The following is a 25,060-nucleotide window of genomic DNA, read 5'->3' as shown; positions in this document are numbered from 1 at the left end:
ACCATTGTAAAGGAATGGAGAGCTTAGAATATAACATTACATAGTTGATCCTGCCATTAGCATATGCTTGTCTCAAAGATGAATCAAGGATTCCTAAGTACACATGACTATTGACATAAAACTGCAAGTGATGGTTATGGTTCCTTTGGTCCCAGGTTCCCTCCTGCTTGGATAATTCTACTACTACTGTGGTAATTCTAGAGTTAATACATGCCTCTGAACACTGACATCACTCACTCACTCACTCCTCTCCCCATCAGCAGGTGAGATGATAGAGATGCATGCATTTAGGAGCCAGCAGGCAAATCACATAGGTTTACGGTCCCCTGAAGAGAATAGAAAGAGAAAGGAAGAGGAATTCACTAAAAGGAGGAGGGAAAGGAAGTTTAGGGAAAGGTATCTCACATAATCAAGAGGGATGAGTCCTAAGCAAAACAGACTCTAATTAGGGGTGTACAAAAATATCTATAGCTCTTTTTGAGGTGTGCATCTGAGGGGGAGCCATAAATTAGGGAATGGCTGTACAAATTATGGTTAACAAATGTGATAGAATACTATCATGCTATAAGAAATGGTGAAGAGAATGATTTCAGACAAACATGGGAAGACTTTATATGAACTGATGAAGAGTGAAATGAAGAAGTCCAGGAGAATAATTCATGCACTGAAGACAAAATGTAAAAACAAACAACTTTGAAAGAATTAGGATTTCTGAAGAATATAATGACCAATCATGATTCCAGAGAACTAATGCTGAAATATGCTAGCTACCTCCTGGTAGACAGTGTTCATTCAGTATAGAATTATATATGTATGTGTGTATATTTATGCACACATACATATTCATGCATACAAACATACATACATACACACATATAGATATTGGAGATGATCAATGTGGAAATTTATTTTGCTTGACTATATATGTTTGTAATGGGTTTTAATAGGCTTCACTTTTCTTTCCTTCTTAATTTGGGGTGAGGGTTGGAGTGGTAGAGAGAGAAAATAGATTTTTTTCTGATTGAAAATATTTTTTAAAAAAGAAATATAGGAAATGGGTGAGTTTAAATACATACAAAGCATACCAAATAAGTATAAAAATAATATCTTACCCTTAAGCATGACTTGAATTTCATCCCTGAGAAGTAAATTACTCCCCAATTTTGCCAGGTATCCTAAACAAAAAGTCAAAGTAAAAAGTTATCACTCAAAACATCAGCAAGACCAAGTACCTCTAATCAGTCATTTATTAAAAGCCTACTATGTGTCAGGCACTAAACTAAACACTAAGGATACAAAGAAAGACAAGACAGTCCCTAATAGGAGATATAACATGCAAACAACTATGTGCATATAAGATATCTATCTGTCTATCTATCTATCTATCTATCTATCTATCTATCTATCTATCTGTCCATCTGTCTATCTACCTTTATTACATATACATACACACATATATGATAAATAGAAAATAATTGACAGAGAGAAGGCACTAGAAACAAGTGAGATAAGACAGGTAATGGTTTGAGATATCTGTCTTCTGAGCTCTCAACTTTTATCTCTCACTGTCTATTGTAGGAACACTGCTGCAACACTGACACCTTGGTGTCCCATGGGCCTCCTGAACTCCACATAGCCCGAACCAAGATTTCTCTAGGATGCTTCCTTCCTTTCTTTTATGTGGAAATAATCACTGAAGCCATGGGAGGAAATGAGTTTGACAAAAGAGAGAAAACAGAAAGAAGATCATAGGGTGGTAGATTTAGAGTCAGAAGATGCCTTAGAGGAATTCTTGCCTAATGCCTTCATTTTTATAGCTAAGGGAACTTAACCCTGGAGAAGTTGGTACTTTTCCAAGGTGATACAGGACTTGAAGTGGCAGAGCTGGAATTTCAACCCAGGTCCTCTGACTCCAAATCTTGCACTCTTACCATAACTCGGAAAACAGAGACTTGCTGCATACTTACCTTAGGACTTCAGGAAGAGAGTACAGAGCCATCAAAGAGAAAAAGGAAGAGTAATTAGAAAGATAGGAGAGCCAGGGTACTGTGGCATTTCAGAAGCCAAGAGTTTGTGAATAGGCAAGATGGTACACGAGAGCCCAAAAGGATGTAACTCCCAAATAGTCTTTTGTACCTTTTTTGGCCTGTTTTAAAGAGATAAAGATGATGGGAAATGAAGTTTGACACTGTGGGTTATTTTTGTTTTTTACCCATTAAAATGACTGCTGCTTTCCTTAGATAAGCCCTACTGCTCTTTAAAAATTCTGAGGTTGTATAAATAGTCTGTGAAATGTAGTTTCCATAATTGTTGAACTAGAAAGAAAAAGACAAAAAAAGGCCTTAAATAAAGGGGAAAAATCCCCCCCCAAACAAATTTTAGACAAAATCTTCGTATCTAAGAATACTGGATTTGAAATTAATATTCAAGTCTCACTCTCTCAATTATGGGCTATATGATCCTTAACATTCATAAGCTCTCTTGACCACTGTTTCCTTAAGTGGAAATAAGGTAGAATAATAACACTTATTCTACCTAATTCAAAGGACTATTGCAAGGAGCAAAAAAAATAATGTATGAAAAGTTTTTTGAAACCACAAAGCAATATTTGTTTGAATGATTATTATTACAACATAATAATAATAGTAGTAATAATAGATGCTAACATCTGTTTGGGATTTATCTCCTTTGATCCTCATCATCATCCTGTAATGTAGGTGCTAATATTATTATCCCTGTTTTTCATTTGAAGAAACAGGTTGATAGAGGCTTAATGACTTGCCTAGGATTTTAGGGTTAATAAGTATCTGAGACTGGATTTGAATCTGAGATTTCTCAATTTTAAGATCAATATTCCATCCATTGTACTAAGCATAAAATATAGAAATACAGAATACAGAAATATAGAAAAAATAAAGAAACTAGGAAACAGTCCAGACATGGACTTTATTCTGCTTCCCTTAGACATTACCAGTCTTCACACTTGACGCCCTAGGTCAACTTCTGTGTTGCAATTTTAAAAGTCTATCATTCAGCTTTCTTCCCTCAAAACCTTTCTTCCTTGTACCCTCAACATTCCATCCCCTTATTCTCCCTTCAAGGGATTTTGGGCCTTTCTTTTATTGGTGACAGCTGTGCTTCCCTACATTACAGCTAGTATCCTTGTCCTTCTATTCTCTAGCCAACCCCTTAAGAGAGAGTTTATAGATGGGGTACACAGATTGCATGCTGGTAGAGAAAAGGTAAGGAGAGTTCTACTAGAGTTTCCTTTCATAATCTTGGCTGTGGTCACTCACTCTGTAATTTCCTTCCCAAACATCTGCCTTTCCTTCCATTTCCATGTATTCCGTCCCCTAGCCAAGCCTTCAAATTTAGCATAATGCCCCTGCACCAGTAAAAACCCAAAGAGCAACTTACAAGGCAGTTGCAGATGCTGAGCACGACTATCTCATAATGGTAACATTTATCTTCAAGCAAAGGTAAAGATTTCCATTTAAAATATGGAGCACAGATATTTAATGTATATTTACATGCCTGTGAGGCAGAGGGGGAAAAGCCAGTAAGATATTCCATTTAGTGCATATAGTTTTGATATAACTGCATTCCCATCCCCACAATCTTGCTGTTCCCTTCGTTTAATAAAATCATCAGTTTATAATTCTTGAGAGAGCTCTCTCTCCTAAAAGAACCAACAAAAAGTACTCATTAGGATCCTCTAGACTTTTTGGAATTCTGAATGCAAGCTGGGCATTGCGCTGTAAGCTGTAATTTCTGCTCTCTGAGAGACTGGGGTTGATGGATCTCTTGAGCTCAGGAGTGCTCACTTATAGTGTGCAAAGTCAATTGGCTGTCCACAACTAAGTCCAGCATCAAAATAGTGAACCCTAAAAGCAGGGAGGGTTATGAGGGTCCATGGGCATGATTTTGCCTAAGGAGGGGCTAAATTGCCCAGGTCAGTAGAACTCTTGTGTCAGTCACTGGTAGAGTCAAGCCTATGAATGGTTACTGTACTTGTAGCCTGGGTGAGATTGGGAGACCTAGTCTCAAAAAATAAACAAATAAAAGAATTCTTATAATCATTTCTGCATCATTGTGTTAGCTTTTATGAGCTGTTAGTTGCCTTAGCAATGAAAGCTTAGCTGGGGAAACAGAGAGAGGATTTTTAAGGTTTCTCTACATTCTGGTTCTTCCAGCTAGAGGGAGCCAGGGAGGTTTCGCAACAAGGTGGGTCCCACAAAGACCCTAGATTTCCAGTGCCAGGGAAACATCATGGATAGATGGACTTACTTTAACTACTTTGGTATCTGTATCTTCCAAGAACAGGATCAAAGGCACTACAGCTTTGATAACAGCGGGCTTTAGCATCCAAGTATATTGATTCATTTCCTTGAGTAATTCACCAAAATGTCTAATGGCCATTGCTCGAATGCTTGGCAGGTCCTGTGAAGTACAAAGAAGATTTCACTTGAAAAATCTTTTTAAGGGCTTGCAGGGCTGACTTGAAAATCCAGATTTAAAAAGCGGAAAGACCAGGGTGGCAGCTACTTGCTTTGTAAAAGGATTTTCTTTATATCCCCTTAATTCTGAGGTTCTTAACCTTTTTAGTTGTTACATTTTTTTTTCAAAGATCGTAAGTTACCATCCCATCAGCTCAACTTAGGACAAATTCAAACCCTTGAGAAAGGATTCTTAATTTTTTAGTGTGGCTCAGACCCATTTGGCAACGTTTGTTTAAGCCTATGAGACTTCTACTCAGAATAATGTTTTTAAATGCATTAGATATGTAAGATTGCAAAAGAAGCCAGTTATATGGAATTTTAATTATGAAAATATTTTTACAAATTTTATAGGATCCCAAGTTATAGAACCCTAACCACACTTACATTTGGCACTTTACATTTGCATTTAAAAGAACAGTTATTCACATTTATGTGATACTTTAAGGTTTACTGAGCACCTTCTGGTAACAATCCGGCAAGACAGGTAGTATAAATATTATCTTCAATTTATACATAAGGAAAGTGTGGCTCTTAGAGGTTAAGTAATCTGTCCAGAGCTACATAATTGATAAGTATCTGAAGAAGGATTCAAACCCAGGAATTGTGACTCCACAACCAGCAATCTTTCCACTACGATATGTTGCTTCTCAAGATCATTCTATTTACTTTTTTTTAAAAAAAGTTTTATTGATGCCTTTTGTCTTTATATCAGATTCATTTTCAGAAACACTATCCTTGCATTTGAACCCTCCCTTGTCATAGAAAAAAGTGCAATTATGCAGAGACTATCTTTGAAAATATAAACAACATTTGTAAAATCAAAGATTTATAATTAGAAGGGACCTTGGAGTGCAACTTATTCTAAAGCCCTCATTTCATGGGTGTGGAAACTGAGACCCCGGAAGATTTAAAGATTTGCCCCAAATCCCATAGGCTTTAAATAGCAGTATCAGAACTGAACCAAAGACCCCTTGCTCTAAAGCTAGGAATCTTTCCACCATATGATGCTGCCTTTCATGCTGCCTTGGTCACCTCCTACCTACTCCACCCTCCCTTCACATTTCTTGACTACAAAGAGGGAGTTATATTTCTTTGTTTCCTGTGATCTTTATTAGTTTTTCAAATTATAAATCAATCAGTAAACATTTATTAAGCACCTACTATGTGCCAAGGACTGTGTTAATCACTGTGGATACAAAAAAGAAGCAATTAGAGTTCAGAAAAATTCAGTCTACATTTAACATTTTCTTTCTGGAACATAACCAATGTATTAAATATGGGCATATCTTTTCAATCAAAGGGTAGGAAGCATTTCTGGAAAATCCTAGAAACCCAGGAGAAAGTCACCTGGATAAACTATGGCTAAGTTGACTTCTATAGATGAAGTAGCTTATACAAAGGATTAGTCTGGAAAGTCTGAATTACAGAATTGTAAGCAAATTCTAGGATTCCTCACTCCTTTTTGGAACACCCCATGTTGGCATTTGGCAACAAGTGTTAATATATGTTACTGTGCATCATAATATGGGACACAGTATTCTAAGGAATGTTTGTACCTGACAGAGTAATGATGGAGAGTAGGGATTCTGGAAAAGTAAAAGTAAAATTATCAGACACATTTTAGTTTTTCATAGTACACCCTTCCACCTCATTCATTAATTTGATACAATTGAGTGATCCCTGGACATGGATTAAGAAGACCTGTGTTCAAATCCTAACTTTTACACTATCTACATGGCCTGGGTCAAGTTGCTTAAACTCTTGGAGTCTCTGTTTTCTCAGCTATAGAACGTGTAACATTTACATGGGGTGAGAGTGAAGTGGAATCGTGAATATCACATAAGATGAATGAATGAATGATTTATTAAGTGCTTACTATGTGCAAATCAAGGTTCTAAAGATTGGGATACAAGTAGAAAAGTAAGACATGCCCTCCTCTGGAGGTGCTCACATTCTAATGGGGAGGAGGCAACACATGTGGAAGGTTTCAGCTGCAAAACAGATGGAAAAATCCCATGGTACTTAGTGTGCTGTGGAAAAGCAGATGTTAATGACATTTCTTTCATGTCATTATTTAATATCTTATTAATTATTTAATATTATTTAATATTCCCAGGGTTATTTGGTTCAAGGTGTGGACTGTACCCATCAAAGGCAGATGAAAGATAGTGGTTTAGGTGCCTTGTCTACAAGAAGCTGTCTGCTGTTTGTCCCTCAGGGTGCCTTGCTTTATCACCTAGTTTGGCACACGTATGTGTGGCAGTTGATTGAGATGTTCCAAAGGTGAAATCCACAGGTCTTAACAACAGCTTGGATATGAGGAGGTGAGAGATAGCGAGGAGTCCAGGATGACTCCTAGATTATAAGCCTGAGGGACTGGGAGGATCGTTTTGCCCTCTGCAGTAATAGGGAAGGTAGGAGTGGGGAGAAGGTTTAGAGAGAAAGATGAGTTCTGTTTTGAACATACTGAGTTAAAGATTTCTACTGGACATCCAGTTTGAGATGTGTGAAAGGCAGGTGGAGATTGAGATTAGAGGTCAGTAGAGAGATTGGGGGAGAATAGGTAGATTTGAGAATCATCAGCACAGAGATGGTAATAATCCCGGGGAGCTGCTGAGATCACCAAGTGTAGAGGGTAGGGGAAGAGGAGAAGAGGATCTTGGGGACACCTCTGGTTAGAGATTGTGATCTCAAGGGGTTTTATCTCAAAAAAGGAGATAAAGAATGGTCAGATAGGTAGGAGGAAAAATTGAAATAGAGGGGTTTCACAACAACTCTGCAAGCCATTATTATGTCTAAGTTAAGTGATTTTCCCAGGGTCACATAGCCAGTAAGTATATGAGGCTAGATTTGGACTTAGTTCTTCCTGACTCCAGGTCTAATGTTCTATTCATTGTTCCGTAGGTATTTGTCAATGTCTTTGAAGGGAATGACTGTGTTCATAGAGTACTTCTTATTGTTTTTCAACACTGATGATCGCATTGTAGCATTTTACACAAGTAGGCATCCCTCAATAATGCTTATCACACTTCTCGTTTCTGAAAATTGTCTTTTCCACCCAGGTTGTGTCATAATCTTCCTAAAGTATGACATGAAAATTTAAACTTACAAAATAGTTAAATTAGGAAGTGATTTTTAATGGAAAAGAATTCACTGCTTTACCAAAGAATTCTCTAGATGATTCTTCCAAGCAGCAAGGACCTCCAGGGCTTTGAGGTGAGGATACAATTTATTAAAAATTCTTTGCCATGTCAATCCTTTATCAAAGGGATTATTGCATGAAATGAGGTAGTCAAAATGCAGGTGCCAAGACCCTATCAAAGGGGGGACAGCTCTGTATAATAAGAAGAACACTGGGTCCAGAGTTAGATGACTTGGGGTCCAGCAGGAAGTAATTGTGGGATTTTAGGTGACTTGGTATAGGTCTCAGTTTCCCTAAACTTGTGGAAAGGACTAGATAATGCCTAAGGTCTCTTTCATCTCTATAATTCTAGATGTCAGCATTACTCTTTCCCTAAAATAAAAATGTGGAATGCTTAGCATGTTAATTTTATTTTATTTCATAGAGGGAGAGAAGTCATCATTCTCCATCTTCCCACTATCTTCAATTCCCTTTCCTATGTTTGGGTTGCTTCATTCAAAGACAGATATTTTACTGAATAATGCTCTGAAGTCTCTGGGCCAGAGTATTGTCTAGAAGTATTTTGGAATGCAGTGCTGTAGGGTTGTATGGAACAGTCCCTGGGCATTAGCTCTCCTCCCTCAACTGCCAACTAACCCATCCCATGCATGTAGGTGCCGCACTCACATGGTCCATGAGCGGGTAGTAGCTGGAAGCAATTGGGACACACAGGAAGGAATACTTTACTTTGTCCAACACAGAGAGAAGCCTTCGGAGGGTATTCAGAGCCTGTATTGTGACAGTTTTGTCTTTGGAAGAGAAGGAATCCACGATACACAATAATAAGTCTTTGAAGTTCGATACCTACGTAAGAGAACCAACAGATAAGACATTCCTTTATCCCCCTGGCAGACAGAGAGAAAAAATTGCTTATTAATGCTAAGCACTAGTAAGCAGGGCAAAATGATAGCCATGTCAGTAGACAGGGATATAAAGGGAGTAAGCATTTTATACCGCATCTATTACATGTCAGGCATGATGCTAAGTGCTTTTCACAAATGTTATCTCAAGTGATCATAACAATCCTGGCAGGCAGGTCATATTATTATATGCATTTAACAGTTGAGAAAATTGAAGCAAATAGAAGTTAAGTGAGCTGTCCAAGGTCACACAGCCAGTAATTGTCTGAGGCAGAATTTTAACTCGCACCTTCCCAACTCCAGGTCTATCATGCTATCCACTGTTCTTCCAGAAGTCTTTAGGCAGCAAGGACTTCAGAGGGCATACGTTCATTCCCCTGACTCCAAGCAAAGCAGCATTCAAACCTGAGATGAGTGTTCCCTTTGCTGGATCCTCCTCAGGGCCACTGGGGGTGATGCACTATGCATATATGGGTGCCAGTAAAAGGCCCCCAAAGCAGCAAAGCTTTCCTGGAGTCAATGCTAACAGCTAAATTTTTACCATACACGCATACCAGAGAAATTGGTCATCTCTCTAAATCAGGATTTATTTATCATCTATTTATTTATTTTGTTGGTTGTTTAGCCACAAGAACACGTTAATAGTGCAGCTTAGACTTAAAGGTGTGTATGCATACATTCCTCCCTCTGCCACCTCCCTGCCCCAGAGGCCAGTAGTTTTATATTTTCCTGATTATTATTCCTCTTTTGGGAAGAGAATAAGCATTTACTAAGCGCCTACTATGTTCCAGGGACTATGCTAAACACTTTACAAATATTTTATCATTTGATTCTCACAACAGCACTCTGAGGTAGGTGCTATTAGCACACTGATTTTATAGTTTAGGAAACTGAGAAAGGGAGAGTTTAAGTGGCTAGTCCAGTCATAGGAGCTCAGATCTTCCCAGTTCCAATCCTAAACCTCTGCCCATCAGGCCACCTAGCTTGCTCTACTGCTTGAGTGCAGTGGATATGCAATAATGTAATGAAGTCATTCCCATACTGCAGGCTGAAAACAAGAATGATAAGGAGCCTGCAAAGTGACACACTCATGATTTCATTTGGACCTCCCAACATCCCTGCCTATGGGCCTATATCTACCTATGTGCAAGGAGATGGGGGTGGGGGTGGGGAAAGGATATGCAAAAGAAAACAAATGAAGAAAAAAGGAGGAAAAGGATGAGGAAGGTGACTAGAAGGGAGCTTAGAGATCCATCTCCTTCATGCTCAGGTGAAGAAACCAAGGACGTTAAGGGACTTTCCCATGAACTCAAACCAGATCCTCTGTCAACAAACCTAATGACCTTTCTACTGCCACACTGCCCTATCTCAAGAAAAGAAGAGAGAGGGAGGGACATTTATTCTCTTCCCTTTTTAATGTTGCTGTCTAAGGAAGAGGGAGCTGGCCCAAGCCAAAGGCAGAGCTCCTCAAAGCCTCTGAGTCCATCAGCAATGGGATGATCCTGAGTGGTGGCCATACTTCCAGCCTGGGCTTGATAGTGAGGCCCGGTCTCAAATAAGTAACTAGACAGATATGTATAGATAGAGGATAGATGTGTTTAGATGGATAGATGGATGATAGATAGATAGATAGATAGATAGATAGATAGATAGATGAAAGACATGTGCAGATAGGGGATAAATACATGTAGATTGATGATAGGTATGTGTAGACAGATATTAAAATGATAGATGAAAGGTATGTATGCATAGATGACAGAGATATGTAGATAGAAAGAGAGATAGAATCTAGCCTGATTTCCTTCCCAGTGTTAACCAGTGGAACAGATTACATGCTGTGTTAATGAGAATGATAAAAGAAGTTTGAGTAGGGTGGATTTGGATTTTGCAAAAAATTTTTTTTGAAAAGGCTACTAAAAATAAAATATTCTTGTTTTTTCTAGGATAGTTTTTATGACACATTACTGTTGAGCAATAATAGATTACCTCGGTAGATCACTGAAATACTGTTTTCAGTTCTAGGTACCACGCTTCTGGAAGGACTTTGCAAAATGGAGCCCTTGATAAATCCTTGCTGACTTGACTTGACTTTCTGCCTTTCTCTGTATGCCTAGTACTTAGTACAGTAAGTAGTACTTTGTTTCATAGGTTCCCCAACACCATCCCCTAGAGGATGCTGGAATAATTGGGGGCCACAGTTGTAGCCTTGGGTATAATTTGGGGGTACTGAATAAAAATAAGGGGGTGGTGTAAGCATAACAAAAGAAGATAAGAAAATTTTGAAAAAAACATTCGTATCTTTCATTTGTTGTATAACAGAGTTAAAGTCTTAGTGATTACATTATTTTCCAAATAAACACACAAAATGCATATGTATATATATACATATATATGCATATATGTATATATGCATATATGTATATATATATACATATATATATATATATATATATATATATATATATATATATATACTCTCACACATAATGGATCAGTGGTTAAGTCTGCCAACAGTTCTTAACAAGCAAGTGTTGGCAAGTGAGTCAGGAAGTCCAGCATGCATTGGCAGGAATACATGCGTGTAATGACTTGTTTACAATACAATACTATTTGGTTACCTGATACAATATTGCATCTTCAAAATTTCAATGCGGGGAAGAAACTCACAAATTTACAATAAATTATTACATTTAAGATGCATCATTTAAAAATATTTTGTATTTTTGAAATGATGCAAATTAAAAAAAAACATTAAAACGTTAAAGAAATAGATTTCCAGGGGAGCACTAAATAATTTTTTTTGAAAAGGGGGTAGCAGGCCAAATAAATTTGGGAACCTCTGGCTTAGTACATAGTAGGTTTTTGATAAATGCTTCTTTACCAATCGACTCTCAGGAAAGCAATAATGGATTTAGGCTTGATGTTGACAAATAATAATTACACACACACATATACACCAACAGACCAACCTCATTAATAACTGCCGACATGCTGGCAATCTTCTGGAGACTCAACTTGGAAACTGTAGGGTTTGGGTCATTTACCCAGGTTTTGAAAAGTGCCAAAAATTCTGCTGGGAATGGATCCTTAAAAAAGTTATTCAGAAGCTAATATAAAAGAAAAGAAGAAGAAAAAAAGAAAGAAAGAAATTATAACTAGAGCAAAGATTATAACTATTGTTGTTGTTGTCCAGTGTTTGATGACCCCATTTGGTGTTTTCTTGGCAAAGGTACTGGAATGGTTTGCCATTTCCTTCTCCAGCTCATTTTATGTATGGAGAACTAAGGCAAACAGGGTTAGGTGACTTGCCCAGGAGCATGCTGCTAGTGAGTGTCTGATGCCAGATTTGAACTCAGGAAGATGAGTCTTCCTGACTCCAGGCCTAGCATTCTATCTACTTTACTACCTAGCTGTTAAAACTAGGGGCACCATGTTTTCCAAATCCCCAATGAGAAGCATAACCTAACAAAGGATACCTCTTTCAAAAGTCCTGCTTCAATTTATGGTCACTGTAATTTCTATATGTAAATATATCCTATATAATCTCAGGTTCTGCTTCTGAGTGTGAAGAGCCAACGCTTTGTGGCATTCACTGCCACCACTTACCTCCATCTAATGTAAGCTTATGCCTAGGCTCCATGGATGGTCAAATGTGAACAAAAGAATTGGGTAGCTGTTGACTTCAAAAACCTCACTGGGCAGAAGGGGTAATGACTGGAGAAGAGATCATACCCTAAATCATACATCAGGGGCTGGGGGGGGCGTGGTGGAGGAAAGGCCTGAGAAAGTTGTAGCTCTGTTCCTGCCCAGAAGAAAGGAGGGAAGAGAAAGGATTGAGTATTGGCCAGCCAACTATCTCCTCCACAGCAATAACCATTTGGGTTAACTAGATCATAATCTATACAGAACCATAAAATCATAGATTTAGAGCTAGAAGAGACCTTATAGTCATCTAAGTCAACTCCGCCCCACCCCTACCACACACAATTTTGCAGATAAAGAGACTGAGGCTAAAAGAGATTAGATGCCTTGCTCACAGTTACACAGCATATAGGTGTCTGAAGCAGGACTTATTCTAACTCCTAGTCCAGTAATCTATCCAACACACAATATTGTCATAGTGGCTTGGTAGACAGTGTGGAATAATATAGAGAACACTAGCTTTGGAATTATAGGACCTGGGTTCAGATCCTACCTCTGATACTAACTATCTCTGTGACCTTAGGTGAGTTGCTTAATCTCTTTGGGTCTCAGTTCCTTCATCTGTAAAATGAGGGGGGTTGGACTAGATGCTTCAGAGGATTCTTCTGGGTCTAGAACTATGATTTAGATGTGGACAAGAAGTTTGAAAACCCCAGATGCCCACAGCCCCTAAGGAAAGCTTACCTCAATGAGGAAGATGACTGTGGTGACACTGTCCTCTGTCCTCCTGGGCCCTTCCAAAGAGAGCTTGTAAAGGTAGTGTAAGGTCTCAGGAAGCTGTGAGAAGTTATGCTCACTGAGAGTTCTGTGAAGGAGAATACAGATTTCCTAATAGGAAGGGGGGAATTTAATAGGTTCTACACAAGGGCCAGGGACAATAGAATGATACTTCTCCTATTCTGGCCCACCTAGATACAAAAGGAATCACTACCGATTCAAGAAAGGCTGTGAGCCTCAACATAAATCCTAGAAAGTTCTCTGTACTAGGCTTCCTGGGAATTGTATAAATCCTGGATCTCTTATCACATTTGCTATCATATTGATTCTCTTCTCCCCTCCCCACCCCCTGCCCTGGGAAGATGGCTTTGCATCTGCCCTGGAATGTCTGCACCAAAAAGTCATGATTCCATAAATTAATGAAATAACTTACATAAAACACTTTGTAAGCATAAAGGATTACACAAATGAGCTATTTAACTCCATTCCTCAAGCATTAAGCCCCTATTATGTTGATAGATGAGCACTGGGGATACTATGACAAAAACCAAAATATTCCTGCTTATATTCTTTTTTAAAATTTATTTTAGTTTTAAAGACAAAATAGGAAAAGAAAAAAAAAAACATTGTCACATACACAGCAGAAGCTAGGAGAGGATTCAATATAAAGCAATAAATTTCCATTTCAAGAAAATCTATATAATAAATACTACCCATTGTTTTCAAAGCTACCCAGCTCTTCTCTTCTTCCTTTTTTGTTTTATTTTGTTCTCTGCTGTGCACTTTTTACTTTACTTTTCCCTCCTCCTTCTCCCTCCTCCAAAAGAAGGCTACAATCCAGCATGGAGATAGATAGATAGATAGAGATAGAGATAAATATCTATAAACATACACACATACATACACTCATACACATATACATATTCAAAGGTACTATGCTTTTTTCAACTTATCTGTTTATCTGAAAGTAGGTAGAATCTTCCTTCATAAGTCTGAGTCTTTCCAAGTTTTTCTAAGTCAATTGGCTCTCTATTTCCTACACCACAGCAATATTCCAACCCAATCAAATCCTATCTGAGAGATTGTCTACCAAATTTTTTTCTCCAGTTTTCTGCATTCCTTCTATTCTTGGCTGCATAGGTTTATACAAGAAAATTTTAATTAAAACAATCAAAATTACCCATTTTACATTTCAGCAATATTCTTACCTTATAATTTCATTTAAATCTGATACTACTGAATCTGCTTCCTTTAAATCTTTGCCCCCGCCCCCCAGTTTCTTTCAAGTTCCTGACCTTTTGTTCTTCCAAATGAATTCTGTTATTATTTTGATAACTCAGTAAGATATTTTTAGTAATTTGATTGGGCTGGCTCACATAAATAGATTAGTTAGGTAAAATTGTCATTTTAAATTTATTTATTGGCTTTACCTATCCATGAACAATAAATATTACATCAATTATTTAGATCTAGCTTTATTTGTATAAAAAGTGTTTTATGTTTATGTTCATATAGTTCCTGTGCCTGTTTTGACAGGTATACCCTCAGGTATTTTATACTGTCTAATTATTTTGAATGATCTAAAACAATATTGAATAATATTGCTGACACATAGTATAGTTTCCCTATTCTTCTCTTGATTAAATCTATTTTAGCTTAAGAGCTTATATTCTATTGGATAGAAACATCTACTCAGATAAATACATTAAAGGTATATGCAGACTAATACAAAGTCATTGGAAGGGGAAGACTAGTAACTAGGCAGAACCAGGGAAAGCATTCTGTAAGAGGTAATCCCTGAGCTAAGCCTTGAAAGGAACCCAGGATTGTGAGCTGTGGAAATGAAGAGGAAGACTGAAGACTGTTTTGGGCATGGGGGGAAGGGAGCAGCCAGGGCAGAGGAACAGGAAATGGAATGTCATATATGGGGATCAAGCAGGCTAGTCTGACTTCAGCGTGGAGAGTTTGAGGGGCAAAACTGTGAAATCAGTTTGGAAAGATATCCTACAGTCAATGTGGGACTTTAAATACCTAATAGATGAGTTCGCCCCGGAAGTATTCTTGGGCAGGAGAGTCACACGGTAAAATCTGTGCTTTGCAATATTAATAATGTCAGTGGAAGAAGGATTGTAGAAGGGAAAGGCTAAGTTTGAGGAGGCTAACCCTTGTTTGCCTTGGTATCCTCATCTATAAAATGGGGGGTAATAATAGCACCTGCTTGCTAGGGTTATTGAAAAAGATCAAATGAGATAATACTAATAAAGCAGTTAGCACAGTGTCAGGCACATAGTAAGCATTACATACATGTTTGTTATCATTATTATCATCATCATTACCATTATTAATCTCTGCCTATACTCAAAGGTAATTTCCCCACGCTTTTGTGTTCCCCTGCCACCCCCCGCCTCATACCTTAGTCAATGTCTTCTATATCCTAGACTTCAAAAATTAGAGGTGAAAGTATCTGCTTATATATGAGGGCAGAGAATATTTCTATTATCTGATTATCTTGATTTTTTAAACCATTTCTTTTATGTCTTAATTAAATGTTTTTTGCTGCTGAATGTGAGACTTTTGTAAGGTTCAAGAATAAAGAGTGGTGTTATAGGGGCAGGGGCTTGGGCCATGATTTCTTTTCAGATGAAACAACTGCTCCCCATAGTAAATAAGCTTTTGCTCATGTTCATACAGATAGTAAGTATTGGAGCTTAGACTAGAACTCAAACATCCTGATTCAAATTCTAGTGTTCATTTCCTGACACCAGTCATGGAACCCCTATGTACCAGTCCCAGCTAGTTAGGTATGAAAACGACAAAGTGACATAATACAATTCCTATTCTCATCACTCCCTTCCCTTCCTAAACACCAAAGCAGAGGGGTAGCAACTGTCATTCCTCTCTTCCAGTCTCAGATTTCTCAACCAAAAATAAGGGAGGTTAATAAACCTGATGATGTCAAAGAAAGCCTCCCATGATTCTGTAAACCAAGACAAAATAAATTCATTTAAAAGGTCTGCAAACATTGAGGCAGACATCAACCTTAATTTCACAGGTGTCAGGAGGACTACGTAATAATACTTTTTTATTTCTTGAATTAATGGTAATAGGAGAGGTAGGGAAGGGCCTAGTATCAATATACTTCGTCTTCTCTTACTTGGCAATGATGTAGACTCCATAGTGGTGAGATATGATATTAGAAAACTGGTTCCAGCAATCCTTTTTCTGAAGTGCATCATCCACTTCTTGCAGTCCTGAAGATCTCAGTAGAAGCCTCAAAGCCTCCTGGGCAAAGCTAGATTGTCAAAACAAGAACAGTGTAACTACTTGAAGAAGATATATACACCCTGCTGATCAATCTCATGCAGGACGCTGGTTTTGCTATGGGAGAGCATTTTCAGAGAAAGGTGATTAGGTGGTCTCCAGCCTTTATGGGGGACACACTAAGATTCCTTGTCCCATAATGGTTTTTAATAAACTACAAGGAAGGACTTTCTCACAGTGAGAGGTGATAAATAGTAAAATAGAATGAAACAAGTTGAAATTCCTTTCTTTGGATGTCTTTTTAAAAAAGGATGGGTTTTCACAAAAGGAAAGTCAGACTAGTACTGCCCTAGGCTTGGAATCAGGAGACCTGGGTTTAAGTGAAATACTTTTCCAAATCTCATATTTCGTGATTATGGCTGTCTTGACTCCACCACTTATTAGCTTTATGATGATCAGGGGTCACCATTTCTCTAAGCCTAGATATTTTCATCCATGAAATAAGGTCATACTATTAAGTCTACCTAAAGGATGGGTCTATTTTAAGGAAATAATAATAGTAATTTCTCATCTGTATAAATATAATATGAATATATATAATATAATAATAGTATAATATAAATAATACAAATTACCATGGGGCTTCTCCATCAGGGCCAAGAAAGCTTATTGGGAAAACCTCATCATTCTGCAAGATCCCATCAACCTTGCTACATTCATATAATGGCTCCAATGTGCCAGGTACTGTGCTAAGCACTTTATAAATATTATCTCACTTGGTCCTAACAATAACTATTTTTAAAAATTTGTGTTGTTTTTTTGTGTTACATTTGAGCTCCAAGCTAGTTCCTTCCCTTCCTCCCAACTCCATGCTAGAGACTACCAATATTTGACAAAATTATATATGTGAAATTATATAATACATAGTTCTATATATCAGTTCTTTTTTTTCCTCTGGAGATAGATGTCATCTTCCTTCATGGGTCCTTTGCAGTTGATTTGAATATTCACATAATTCAGAATAGCTGAGTCATTCACATTTACTCATCAAACAATACTGCTGTTACTGTATACAGTGTTTTCTTGGTTCTGCTTGTTTAACTCTTCATATTTCATGCATGTCTTTCCATGTTTTCCTAAAATCAACCTGCTCAACATTTCTTAAAGCACAGTAACATCACAGTCATATACCACAACTCATTCAGCTATTCCTTAGTTGCTGGGCACCCTCTCAACTTCCAGTTCCTTGCCACCACAAGGAAAGTTGTTATAAATATTTTAGAACATATAGATTCTTTTCCTTTTTCTCTGATCATCTTGGGAAACAGACCTAATAGTGATATTGCTGGGTCAAAGGGTATACATAGTTTGATAACTCTTGAGAGGATGCCCAGCCATTGAGGAATAGTTGAATAAGTTGATTTTAGGAAAACATAGAGAGACGTGCATACATGTATCTGTGTCAAATATTGGCCTTCTCTGAACCACCCAGTGGGGAAAGACATTTGTACGTGTGGACCCAACAAAACATTTTGTTTTCACCTCTGTTAAGAATTTACAGTGTGAATTACTTGGGATAACTGGTCACTTTGGATATGATTTGCTTCTGATGACAGCACTAATCATCTACATGTGCTTCTACTAACACTAGGTTACTGAAGAAGATATAACCTTGAGCAAATAAAAACAGAATGAGCAGGTTCACTCCCTGACATGACTCTTTGATCCAGTAATACTGGCCTCCAGGCTACTCTAGGAACAAGACACTGTTTCTTGACTGTGGTCAATTCTCTGGCTGATGCCATCTCTGGACTGCTCTCTTTGCTCCCCTTCGAATACTGACTTCTCTGGCTTCCTTTGAGTCCAAGCTAAAAATCCCACCTTCTATAGGAAGACTTCCCCAACTCCTCTTAACTATAGCTTGCTTTGTATATAACTCTTCTATTAGATTGTAGTTCCTTGAGGGCAGGGACTATCTTTTAACTTCTTTTTGTGGCACATAGTAGGCACTTAATAAATGTTATTTTATGGATTGATTGTGGTTTCCCCACTTTTAGGTAGCAATTTGCCAGTTAAGTGCTAAATTCCATTCTATATGAATATGCTTCATTGTTCCCTTTTGTTGTTTTAAATTAAATTTTAAATTAATTTTAATTTTAAATTAAATTTAAAACAATACCAAGAAGATTCTTGAAAAACAGCTCAAGGCATTCTCAGAAAACAAAGCTGTAGGGGTTGTTATGGTTGTTATGGTTGTTATGGATTCCTTTAAAGTTAAAAGGATCTTGAGAAGACCAATTTAAAATGAGAATAGAACATTCCTAACCATAACAATGAAGAAAAAATGCTTGGGACAGGCAAGACAATACAGTACTGAAAACTGGAAAAAGGTAATTTTTTTTTTTTTACTGGCGAAGCTTACTTTTTCATTCAAGGTTATACAAGAACTGTTGTCAGTAGGTGAGCCTGTGAGATCTAGGCATCATTGTCAAACTGTAAAACATCTATCCTTTCTCACCCTAAATGTTTTGAGAATTTTTTTAACTTCAAGTGTGTCAGGAAGTTTTCTGTGCACTGAGGGAATGATAAACTTGGATAAATATGGCATTATACTAAGAAGCTGAATGTTTGTACAATAAATAAAATTCTAAAATGGAGATGGAACATAGCAAAATAACTTTCAGCATGCCATACATCCTGAAAGATTATTCACTCAAGAGCTAGAATATGCTTAAATATTGTGAAAACTCACCTGATTTAGTCCCCTTTGAAAACCGATATGCTATAATCAAGGCTTGATTTGGGGGAGGGGGGAGAAATGTTTATTAACAGTATACTCAATAGCCAATTTAATAAAGGTATGATTTCATGATGAAGAATTAAAGGCTGTGTTAAAATCTTGTGAACTCAATGAAAATTGGGTCAAATAAGTGAAAACAATGAAAGAAAATAAATTGAATATTAGATGCTTTTTACATGAGAAATGTTGCAAAATATAGTAATGATAATGTGGGAGGTAAATAAAATGTGAAGACTTCACAGGGAAGATATTTATATTTATACATATATAGATATACATATATCTATATCTATACTAAGAAATGTTTAAAAATCAAGAAATAAGGAAATAGGGAAGTGGAAAAATTCTGAGGCCATGAGAGTCTGATGGCTCAGCCTCTGGGAGAGTTTACTCTGAAACTTTTTGTTCTTTCTTATGGTTCTGCTTTAAAGATTGGCTCAGTGAGAATAGGGTCACTGTGACCTGCTTTCCTTTAGTGTAAATGTACTTTAAAAGAATGGAGAGGGTCTCCCCATCCCCTTATCCTATTCTCCTTCTTTAGATTTATAGATGTCACCTCAGCTGCAATCATTAACTAAGGGAATGGGAATTGGAGTTTCTGTGCCTCAATTTCCCGGTTCTTTGTCTAGCTTTTGTGCTCAGATTATAAGCCTGCCTCCCAGCCAATGGTGAGAAGGGTCAGAGGTGAGTGGGAATTCTCTTGTGTTAGGTATGATTATTGGTGCTTTGCCCCTTGTACTTTGCCTCTTTTGCTGGTTCTGCTCTGTGCTAGCAGCCAATGCCCTATTCTGGAGAATGGAATAAAATTTATTTCTGTTCCCACCCTGAGATGGCTCCTTATTGTAAATTAACTTTTAATTGGTGAGGGTCTTTCATCCCACACAGTTTTGGAGGCTCATCCCAGGATCTGCCCACTTTGTAAGCGAGACTTCTGATTGGCTCCGAGACTGGTGCATACTCAGAGATTTCTCCGATAGTTTCCAGAGCTGTTCAGGTATTTTTGCTTTGGCTGGGCAAAGTCCTAAAGAAGGTGAGACTCAGGGGAACAGAAACCACAGAGCTCCGACTCTAAAATTAAAATTCCCCAACTGAAACTCCAGCCAGTGGAGAGAGAAAGTAGTCATGCAAGTTAACCTGGAGGGGGGTGGGGTGGGCAAGAGCTTCTGGGCCCAAGGGTCTTAATTAGATTGGGCACTACCAAGTGACCCCCCCCCCCAGGTGACTGGGAGGAGCTGGGTGACCAGCTTCTGTGGTTTTGAGAGTTGCTGACTCAGAGGCTCCAGCAACGGACCTTGTCTAAATTGAAATGGGGAAAAATTAATCGAAGTCTATTATTTTGGAGCAAGGATTTCCAGGTATACCAATAGATACTCTTTTAGGGAAAAAAGGTTTTGGATTTCTGTACCCACCTGTCTGTGTTTGTGTTTGTGTGTGTGTGTGTGTGTGTGTGTGTGTGTGAATGAGTGTAGCCTGTCAGAAGCAGCAGCAGCAGCAGCGGTGGCGCTGGCACAATGGTCAGTAAACTCCCCCTTGCCCCTCCCTATCCCACTGGCATTCCTGAGGAGACAGGTTGGAGCAGTGACAGCAGGAAGGAGTTGGGGGGAGCAGGGCAGGAGGAAGACTTAAAAGTTGCATGGGAAAAGTTCTCTTTGAACTTCTCTGCACTAAAGAAGTTTCAAGATAAGAAAGGGTTACAGCTCCTATAGAGAGAAGGAAGAAAGGAGCAGGGGGAATCTTTTCCCTCAGATCAAAGGGAGGCAGGCTAGACAAGTATTTTAACTCTTTTTCCTGCCTATCTGAAAGAGAAAAGTTTTTGTGTAATGGGACCCAACCAGAAAAGAATTGAACTAAATGTGCAAAGTGAAGATGTGGCACTCCTAATTTAATGCTTAAGGTAAATTAGAGTTCATTTTACTGTTTGTCAGTAAAGTTTATGGGAAAAGTCAAGGAGAGACTGTGATAAAAAAAAATCTGGGGCAGGCTGCTTAGAGTAAAAGGCTTGATAGCCTGAGTTAAAAACCCAATAGATGAAGTTATAGAGAGATGGAAGGGATTATATCCACCCACCCTTTGGACTAGATCTATGAGTGGGTTCTATAAAATTTAATATGAATATTGGTCCAGTATGTCACTTTAAACTGACCTGGTTATAACAGGTGATTCAAAATTGTTTGTAAAACTTTTGCAAGAAAATGTGGACATGAATGGGGAACTGAAAAATTAAGGAAAAATATGAAATTGTGGATAATAATTTTTTAAGGGCCAGAGAATTGTGTGGCCCTAAGAAAGTTAATTCACTGTTCAGTGAGGGGATGAGGGTGGAATTCACTCCTAGAAATAAAGTGGGAATCACATAATTGTAAAATATTTGGCATACTGATTGGCAAAAACAAACATTTAAGTTAAATATCATTGCTTCATATGTGGATTTTCTCAGATGTGAAGATGGTGATAAGATAAAGATGAAAACACATACAGCCAGATTGGTAATTAATTAATTATGGTTTTAAGAGGTTTAAATACATGACAACTGTTTATGGTATTGTTGTATTTCTAAAAATTGTTTGGTAAACAACAGTATCATCTGTGTTGTTAGAGAGGCAATTTCTCTAAGTGTTGTTAGGTTGACAATTGTACTGTTAAAATAATGAAGGGACTAGGAAACTGTTAAGTCATTTTGTTTGACCATGTCTTTTAGAGAAGTTTAATTTAAGAAATTATAAACTTCCAAGTTTTGTAGCAGCAGTTACTGGGATCCCTATTTGTACAATAAGTTAGGAAAGCTTGGAAGTTTTACTGAAAGACAGAGAACAGTGGGGTCAGAAACTAGCTGACCTCCAAACCTGGCTTTTAAAGTCAGTAGAACTAATTTTTAGTAATTGGCTTTTAGAACATTCTTTTAAAAATTAAACTTTGATTGTGAGGTCCTGGTAAAGCTTTAAAAGGAAAAGTATTAGTCAGAAAATGCTGTTATTGTGAAGTTGTGATAGCCAAAGACCTATAAGTTTTTATGGGGGGAAATGAAAAATTTGATTAATGCGAATATGTGAAACTTGTTGTTTTTAGTCAAATAATTGGGTGAATTGGTACTCCTGTACAGTCATGTGAAGGATAACATTTTTTTTAATATTAATGGGACCAGCTAGATAAAAGGAGAAGGATACAATGTAATGCTGAATTACTATCCTATAGATTAAGGCTGGTATTTAACATTACATTGTATCTATGTAGGGTAAGGTTACATGTTTTAAAGTGGTATAGGAGTAATTAGGTATTACTACAAATGGTAATTAATTACCAGTAATTAATCACTGGAACTAAATCAGAGACATCTTCAGTTTAGGGAAAAGAATTTCAAAGTAAGTCTCTTTAAGAAAGATAAGTTATAGAATATTTTTGTATCGAAAGGAAAAGTCAAATGTAGATTTGAATTCATTCTTTAAGAAAGATAAGTTATAGAATATTTTTGTATCGAAAGGAAAGGTCAAATGTAGATTTGAATTTATTCCATCATCTAAAACATAAAGTTATATGGTTTGATTCTTTCAGATCAGGCATAATTAGAGAAGAATAGAAAAATAGAAGAGAAACTGATGCAAATGTGTTAGAGCAATAATTTATGATCTTAATGGGAAGATTTTATGAACAAGGGAGGAAATGCATGTAAGCTATTTAGAGCTAGCTTTAAGGATGTTCCTTAAGCAATGTGAGATCATAGTCATATCCTAAACTGATTATTGGAACTTGCTATTCAAAGACTTAATGGGACTGTTAACTGACTGTTTTTCTGAGTCTAAGTCCAGGTGTGAGTATCAATGAAGGTTGACCCAGGATGCCAGCAGCCCTGTGGAATGGCAGGCATGAGCTGGAGGTATGATTTCTTGTAAAAGTTGAGAGGGCAGCTGTTCAGCATGTGCTGAGGTGGGACCCTCCTGACTTGATTCCCTTAACTGAAACCTGGCAGACTAGGCCTGGCTCAATGCAGCTTGCAGTTTGACAGAACCTCTGCCTGGAGTCGATAGGAAGTTGGGGAAAATATGGTCCCCTTACTCTAAGTTCCTACTCTCTTGGTGGCAAATTTCTATAATCAGAAGATTTTGTAAGTACAGTAACAAATCTATTTAAAGTAGTATTTTCTTCAGTGGTCTTTTGGACCTCCTTTTCCATTTGGCTAATTCTGCCTTTCAAGGCATTCTTCTCCTCATTGGCTTTTTGGAGCTCTTTTGCCATTTGAGTTAGTCTGTTTTTTAAGGTGTTGTTTTCTTCAGTGTATTTTTCAGTATTTTTTTGGGTCTCCTTTAGCAAGTCATTGACTTGTTTTTCATGGTTTTCTCGCATCCTTCTCATTTCTCTTTCCAATTTTTCCTCTACTTCTCTAACTTGCTTTTCCAAATCCTTTTTGAGTTCTTCTATGGCCTGGGGCCAGTTCATGTTTTTCTTGGAGGCTTTGGTTGTAGGCTCTATGACTTTCTTGTCTTCTTTAGGCTGTATGTTTTGGTCTTCTTTGTCACCAAAGAAAGAATCGAAAGTCTGAGACTGAATCTGGGCGCGTTTTCGCTGCCTGGCCATATTCCCAACCAACTAACTTGAGCCTTGAGTTTTTCAGTGGGGTATGACTGCTTGTAGACTAACGAGTTCTATGTTCTACGTTTGGGGGGGAGGTGCCAGCTCTGTCAGAGCTGCACTCCTCCTTCCCCAAGGACCCCCAGTCCAGGCTGGACTTAGATCTTCAGCAGGCTGTTGCAATCCTGCTCTGATCCGCCACTTAATTCCTCCCACCAGGTGGGCCTGGAGCCAGAAGTAACAGCAGCTGTAGCTGCCCCACCTCTGCTGCCCCCGGGGCTGGAAGCCGAACCGCGAACTCCTTCCACTCCCGCAGCTTTTCCCACTAACCTTCTCCGCAGTCTTTGGTGTTTGTGGGTCGAGGGGTCTGGTAACTGCCGCAGCTCACATATTCAGGGCGCTGGGGCCCCCTGCGCCCGGCTTCTGGTCTGGATCGTCCACGCCGCTCAGGCTGGGCTCTGCTCCACTCTGTTTCCAGCTCCCAACTCCGTGTGGAATAGAGCTCACCCAGAGACCATCCGGGCTGTCCTGGGCTGGAGCCCTGCTTCCCTCTGCTGTTCTGTGGGTTCTGCCGTTCTAGAATTGGTTCAGAGCCATTTTTATAGGTTTTTGGAGGGACTCCTGTACGGAGCTCACTCTAGTCCGTCCTTACCAGCCGCCATCTTGGCTCCGCCCCCAACAAATCTATTTAAATAATTGATTATGGAACATCTTAGGTTACTATAGGACTGGAACTAGCAGTCTGTATAAGTTAGGTTTTTTTCTTGGTAATGGTATGGAGACAATTAGGTCAAGGGTTTGTGAGAATATTATTTTGTTATTTGGTTAATATCAAACTTGTCTAAGGTTTTGTTACAATTAATAATATTAAAAGAATAATGGTTTGTGGCTTATTTTGTAATGCCATCAAAGAAACATGGCGTGACTAAAAGGTTAAGATTCATAGGTACCATGTTAAAAAATGGTTATTTAATGCATTTGTGTATGTACTGGAGTCTCATCCTCCTCATAGGGAAATTAATAAGGAATCAACGTAAAGTATGAGAATTGGGGTTCTGATGTGAATTTCTTAAACATGGCAATTGGCCAAAATTTCAATTTTGAATTTGTAAAAACGATCAGGGTATAATTATTAGAAATGGTAACTTAAAATTGTGCTAAGGTAACTTTTGTAGAAGAATGGACAGAAAGCTGGTTCCTACAAGAAGGAATAGCTGTGGAAGTGGCTGAAACAACCAAGGACCGGAAGACTTCATTGATGCTCCCTGCCAGACAGCTGTATGGAAGAAACTTTTGAAATTTAAAAGGACAATTGTATTATAGTTTTCTTTTGGGTCTCTGTATTTGTACTTATAAAAGGGACTGCCTCCCTTTGATTTGTCAATATGTTGATCAATCTTTCAAATATTTATTAAAAAGGGTAATGGGGATACCAGCATGATGGGAAAGAAAATGTGGTTAAAGGTGTGATGAATGA

At 38.0% G+C, this 25,060-nt stretch overlaps 1 protein-coding gene across 1 annotated transcript in view; it reads right to left on the bottom strand.

Annotated features, from left to right (window-relative positions):
* Positions 1-306: 306 nt before the first annotated feature.
* Positions 307-25,060, bottom strand: part of MROH9 (maestro heat like repeat family member 9) — a 54,820-nt gene continuing 30,066 nt past the window's right edge. Inside the window, exons 13-21 of the mRNA XM_036755489.1 lie at positions 16,114-16,251; positions 12,927-13,047; positions 11,510-11,647; positions 8,308-8,484; positions 4,288-4,440; positions 3,418-3,534; positions 2,213-2,315; positions 1,113-1,175; positions 307-326 (exon numbers count right to left, since the gene is read on the bottom strand). Of these exons, the coding sequence (XP_036611384.1) occupies positions 307-326; positions 1,113-1,175; positions 2,213-2,315; positions 3,418-3,534; positions 4,288-4,440; positions 8,308-8,484; positions 11,510-11,647; positions 12,927-13,047; positions 16,114-16,251 (1,030 nt within the window). The remainder of the gene's footprint in view (positions 327-1,112; positions 1,176-2,212; positions 2,316-3,417; positions 3,535-4,287; positions 4,441-8,307; positions 8,485-11,509; positions 11,648-12,926; positions 13,048-16,113; positions 16,252-25,060) is intronic.

Source organism: Trichosurus vulpecula, chromosome 4, assembly GCF_011100635.1.
Source record: "Trichosurus vulpecula isolate mTriVul1 chromosome 4, mTriVul1.pri, whole genome shotgun sequence".
NCBI lineage: Eukaryota > Metazoa > Chordata > Mammalia > Diprotodontia > Phalangeridae > Trichosurus > Trichosurus vulpecula.
Note: the sequence above shows the minus strand (reverse complement) of the source record. Positions and strands in the feature narration are given on the sequence as shown.